General features: G+C 44.4%; 1 protein-coding gene across 1 annotated transcript; it reads right to left on the reverse strand.

Moving 5' to 3' along the window:
• Positions 1-1,136: 1,136 nt before the first annotated feature.
• Positions 1,137-5,986, reverse strand: PLA2G12A (phospholipase A2 group XIIA). Its single transcript, XM_084517257.1, has 4 exons — positions 5,730-5,986; positions 4,990-5,066; positions 3,744-3,909; positions 1,137-2,673 (listed from the first exon to the last, which is right to left on the reverse strand). Exons 1-4 carry the CDS (start codon positions 5,935-5,937, stop codon positions 2,555-2,557), a joined length of 570 nt encoding a protein of 189 aa, XP_084373383.1. The 5' UTR covers positions 5,938-5,986; the 3' UTR covers positions 1,137-2,554.
• Positions 5,987-6,329: the final 343 nt, after the last annotated feature.

The raw sequence follows: 6,329 nt of genomic DNA on the forward strand, positions 1-6,329 counted from the left end.
AACATTTAGTCTCTTAGCAAGCAGATTCACTTCTTTTTCAAACTGCAGCCCCCAGACCCCTCAGCTCCCAGCAGAGCTGCCCCTAAGCCCCCAGCTGCAGTAACTGTGTATGAAGGAGCAAACAGAGAGCCTACATTTTGGGCTCTGAAACAGTTCTGTTCAGCAGTTTGCATTCACGTCAGCCATATTCCTTAGCCCTGCAGTTAGCTTAGATCTCAAGAAGCCCATTTTAAGTAAACATTTTTTTTTTCCACTTTGTTTTGCTAGTGGCTAAGATCATACTCAGTCAGCCATTGCGTTCAGCTGAGTCACCAGTAATTTGAGCACACATAGGAAGACGGAGGTAATGTTTGACTCTGGCATGCATCTCCAGCTTATTTTAATATGTTTTTGTTATACCTGCACGTACATGTTTAGAAAGTCTTGGATTGTTGCAGTAGCTCCACTCTAAGTGGGTATTTTTTATTTATTTATTTATTCAGAAAGCATTGTGGAGGTATCAAAACTGCAGATTGAAGAAGGTTGTTAGATTTTGGACGTGCTAGTCCTGCTCAAGTCATCCAGACAGGCAAAAGAGCCTGAGGGACGTATTAAAACCTGTAAAAAATAAAAAAAAATAAATCACAGAGACATTTAAAAATAGTGCTATTGCCTACATGAAAGCACACAGTAACGAGCCAAATGACAAAACTGCAATATATATATATTTAAGTTGTTAAATCACATGAGGGTGATATCTAGGTTTCCCTTTGGCATTGTAACCTGTAATATGTTTCATATAATTTGCAGGAAACTATGAAATGCTTTCATGGTATATTTGCAGGTTAATACAGAAGGGAACAAAGCCCAGCACTTTCCAACAGTTTTTTCTTCTATGTTCATAGAAGCACATAGTTGAAGCTCACTTTTACCTGGCTTACCTAGTTGAACTATGATATTATTCTGCACTCACTGTGATAATGCATCATAGTTTTAATTTTAAGCAATGAGAGTAATTCAGACTCATTTCAATTCCATGACAGAATAAATTTCACCAAATTTGGAGGAACCACGAGTTCTTCAAACACAGCTTTGTAAAACTTGGCAGTAGCATGTCTCTTGCAGCATTACGTAGTAGTCACAAACACAAAAGCATGGCCAAAGAACTTGAACTTTATTCTGAGGCACTTATATTGCATCACGTACAGTAAGCTCTAGTGAAATACAAAAAAAAAAAAAAAAAAGCAAAAACATATAAAAGCACTTCCAGAAAGAAATCACAATCCACAAGTCAGGTAAATTTTAGGCTTTCTACACAGTCTCTGTTCCCTGTTCACCGATGCAGTATCATGATTTTCAGTCATCTTCAGTGGATTTCTAAGGCAAAACAGAGCAGGAGGATGGGATCCAATGCAGAAGTTAACGGAGGTCTGACAACTGGAGATTAGCAACAAAAGATCAGGATGGAGGACAAATCCCAAATACAGACATCTGATGATTTCAGCTAGAGACGCCACAGAAGAAATTGATGACAGAAATAAAGGCTCAGATGTTTGTCAGCCTCACAGAGGTCATGGGAATACACGACAGAAATACAAGCTCAAATTTCTGCCAGTGTCACAGCAGGCATTTTAAATAAAAAGGTTTGTTGGACATGCTGACCCTATCCATGGAACCTTCTTCTAGTTTTCAATCAGAACTAACTAAATGAAAGCAAAGATGAACACAGTAACCAAGTGGTGCCACAAAACAAATAAAAATCAACCTCTTTGAACAATATATCCTTTCTATGAATATAATACACAACACGTTTTATTTGGAAAATAAACACTTGAATCATTTTTAAAATTATGTAACATTACAAATACATTCCAGCAGGTTCTCAAATCAGAAGTATATCCTTAGGTCACAAACTGTTCATTTTAGCAGTCAAGCCTTAGAAGGATCAACTTATTTGATCTGAAAAGTGCTGCAAAAGTAAGTTTGATACAGAATCAGGTAGAAATATATAGTGCAGATATATACCCTTGCTTAGGGCGCTTTTTTTTTGTTGTTTTAAAACAAACCCACAGGACAGAACACATCCGAAAGAACTGAAGGCAGTTGTACCAAAAGCATGGAAGTGTTGGCTATGCAAGATGCCATATTAACTCACACAAAACACTTTTTCCTGATAGATCTTATCAGAAGCATCAACTATGAGGAAACCTAACATTTGACCTACATTAAAAATCACCTGAGAATTCAACTCTTCTGTGCCTCTGATTTACTCACTGTGCATTTTTATTTTAATTTAAAATAGCACTGATGTTTTACAATAGCATACCCTCCGTGTACATCCACCAAAGGAATCGAATTTCAGTTTCCACACTTCTAGTGTAAAGGGAAAGATAACGAAGACTTGATAATTTTTTTTTTAAACATGAGGAAGAATATCACAGTAACTTTCAAACCAGTATATTCACATCAGCATTTAATGTATTACTTGCTGGAAAGTGTAAAGCTTTAGCCAAAGTCTTGCTTCATTCCAGCTGAGTCTTTTACTTCATTCTGAACCATAAGATGTCCGTGTCTTTCAGAGATCTGTCTTATCCTCATACCGACACATACAGGCAGCTCTCTGGCTGTCCAGGTATGGCTTACATCCTAAATGTATAACTGCATCAAACAACAGCTGGACAGTCGATTCACAAGCTGTAAACAAACAAAAGTTAAGTGAGAAGCGGTCTTTAGATAGAATATGAAACTATTAAACATGACTCTGGTAAACTGAGAAGGATTTTAAAAAGCAATCTGTTCTGGGCATAGCAAACCAAAGACTGAGAGTGTCAAACAAAGAGTGTCAAACCAAAGACTGAACCAATACAGAATCATTAACGTTGTGACTGAAGATTTTACTTATGCCAATGAAAACAAGCAAGAAAGTTCATGGAATATGGTAGGTTACCAGTGTTAGAAACATCATTTAGTTCTGGCAAGGTAAAAGAACTGTTTTATCCTTCGCTTTTTGCATCCCAATTTATGCAAAGGTTGCTACCTTTAACAGCAACTCAACAGAACCGAGCAAACATTCGTCAGTTTTGACACAAAGCACTAACATGACAACTCCTTTGCAGTTGTGTGGATCTGAGAAGTTCAAACAGAGGCTTGTTCTAAAAACTGATTGCTCTCAGTGGGACTACTTACTGTAAAAGTGCCATTGTCCACGTTAAGTGTGGTTATGTCATGCACTGATCAGATGCAGGCCAACAAGCAGAAAGAAGCCAATCATAGGATTATGGGCTGTTCAGGAAAAACCTAAAATGCACGCACTAAGGGACAGCGTCAACTGCTTCCGCTGTAACAATGTATTATTCTAGTATCTTATTTCATAAAAGGAGACAATTCAGTATTGTCCCACTGTTTACTAGCAATGACGTGTAGTAGACGTTTAGAACTCAGCCAGCAAAACAGTGAATATTGAGCTACACCACAGCAAATGCAACAATTACAGTTATACTTGTGTTTTGATCAGGTTGTATTCCCGGCTAGCTACTCATACACAGGAATGATTATTTTTTCTCCATTTTCCCCTGATCATTTTCCTATGCTGTGTCATTGCTCAGCTGTACGAGTGTCTGGGCTGCATGACAGAGGGGCCGAACAAGGCATCTTTCAGCAATAGCTTCAGCTTAAGAAAACGTGGCGTTGCTGTGCTGCACAAAGAGTCTTTGCCAAACAAGCTCAGCTAAAGTCAGAAAAACAAAGGCATTTTTCAGGCTTACCCTGCACGCTCTCTGATATTCCAAGTGTTTTCTGCACATCTCTGCAAATTTTGGAGAGGCAGGACTGAAATTCCTCATCACAGTCATTTTTTTTATTGCCACAAGTATCGTAACATCTGTCGTGGTGGTTGCAGCACTTTGTCATCGAAGGGATCCCAATGTCAAACTGTGAAGAAAATCACATTGGTGGTACAATTAAGGCTGGAATCTTGAGATATTACATAAGAAAGATGTGGGCTATGAATCTGATAGAATATGAAAGTTAGAAATTAAGAACTAATGCAACCTATCCAGCTGTCATTCAGTTATCTCTGTAGTTTGTTGTTCACCACGAGTAAGCTGTGCTGGCTTGACCCCGGCCAGCAGCCAAACACTTACACAGCTGCCTGCTTAACCCCTGCCCCCTCGCAGGACAGGGGAGAGAATAGGAAATGCAGAGGCAAGACAACACATAGTTCTAGATAACAGTTTAATAGGTGACCAAAAGAGGGGAAAAAAAAAACAAAGCAGGCTGATGCCTAGCCTGTCCCTGAGCAACAGCCACCTTGGAAGGTAATTCCTTCCTCTTGCTCCCTTCTTTTTTCACTACGCCAGTTTTCCTGCTGAACACGATGCCGTACGGTACGGAATATCCCTTCTGAGTCAGCTGTCCCGGCTGTGTCCCCTCCCAGCTTCCTGCCCAGCTGGGCAGAGAGGGGAAAAAAGAGAAAGCCGTAATGCTGTGCAAGCATTGCTCAGCAAGAGACAGAACCAGTGGCGTGTTACCTATCGATGCTGTTGTAGCCCCACAACCCAAACACTGCGTGATGCAGGCTGCTGTGAAGGAAGTTAACTCCATCCCAGTCAGACCCAGTACAACCCAGATTTTCTTTAAAGGAAAACGGATTAGCATTGGTAAGGTGGGAGCCAAAACCTCCACTCTCACAGGGCTACTGTTCAGTTGTTCAGTGCCTTCAGGACTGTGAGAATGAAACGTTATCGGTTAAAAAATGAGAAGTTAATCATCATCACTATTTTATCCCTACAATATTTATGATGTTGATGAACATGTTTACGTTTTGTTCATTTATAATCCTACTATTTCCCACGTGCTGTTACCAAAGCACGTGCTGGAGCTGATAAAGGCAGGGATGCAGTGCATGGCTGATGGCTCACCCTTGGGATATGGGAGGCAGAAAACACCCGCATCAAGGAAAGTCCACGTGTGAAAATCCACACGCACAAAGAAACCCCAAAATGGACTCACCTGAACCCCAAACAGAGGGGATCCACAGCCATTTGGTGGCGAAGGTTTATACCCGTAGCGAGGAAAGGGCTTTGATCCTGCAAAAGGTGATTTATAATGCCTCAAATATGTTTTTTCCACAGAATTTTAGTGCCGTCAAAACTCACCGCGGCCATCTGCTGGGCTTGAGACGGCTGCATTTTTGGTGTAAGTATGTATTCAAGCACCAGAATATCACCAAGTCTTCCCAAATTGCAGTTTGGGAGCACTGAGCACTTTGTCAGCAAGGGGGGGAGAAGGCACCTGAGCAAATATTCGCTTTAGTTTCCATGTTAAAACAAAAATAATTTTGAGTCACCACAGTCGATGCACGACTTGTGTGCGATGCACGGGATTATATTTAAAAGGAAGGGCTCTCTGAAGCATTAATGAGCTTTAAGGTGCTCCACGCTTTGTACACAGCCAGCACCGCCGATCCTAAGGGTTAAACGACAACCAGGGACCCAAACGGACCCAACAACCCTCAGCGCCCGGGCGTTTGCACCCCCACAGCCCGCTGAAGCCCCGTCCCCCCGGCAGGGCGCAGCCCTGGCGTCCCGACCCAATCCGGATCGCAATCCGGATCCCAATCCGGAGCCGGGAGGCGACCCTTCACCTCCTTTCGCTGCCTCGCACCAACGAGGGAGGCGAGGGCACGGCCGCGGCGCGGCGCTCCCCGTCAGCGCCCAGGGGCGGCCATGTCCCCCCCGCGCCCCCCTCACCGTCGCTGCACTTGTAGTGGCACAGCCCGTCCTCGCCGCCCAGCAGCTCCAGGGCGGCGTTGAGGTACACGTCGATCTTGTGCACCCCGTTGCGGATCGTCTTCAGCGTCAGCCGCCAGTCGGGGGTCCGCGGAGCCTCCTGGCTCGCACCCGGCCAGGCGCAAGCCAGCAGCAGCGGCAGCAGCAGCAGCAGCGAGGCGCCGGCCATGCCCGGGGCCGGCCGCTCGCCTCCAGCCCCCGCCGCCCGCCCGCCGCCATCGGCTCGCCGGGCGCCGCCCCGAGCCCGCCTCTGGGGAGGCGCTGCCAAGGCTGAGGCGGCGACACCAAACCTGAAGGGACACCTCCAAACCTGAAGGGACGCCCCCAAATCTGAGGGGACGCCCCCAAACCTGAAGGGACGGCTCAAAACCTGAGGGGATGCCCCAAAAGCTGAGGGGGTGGCGGGGTAGGGGTGACCGTGCCTCAGCGCTGAGCGCTGGGGCTGTGGCGCAGAAAAGCGACTCAAACGAGGCTGCTATATTTATATATTTATATATCTATATATCTATATTTCAATCCTACGTGCTCCTCAGAGGGGGTGAAGTGGAGCCGTGTGGGAGC

Source organism: Aythya ferina, assembly GCF_964211825.1.
Source record: "Aythya ferina genome assembly, chromosome: 4".
Taxonomy (NCBI): domain Eukaryota; kingdom Metazoa; phylum Chordata; class Aves; order Anseriformes; family Anatidae; genus Aythya; species Aythya ferina.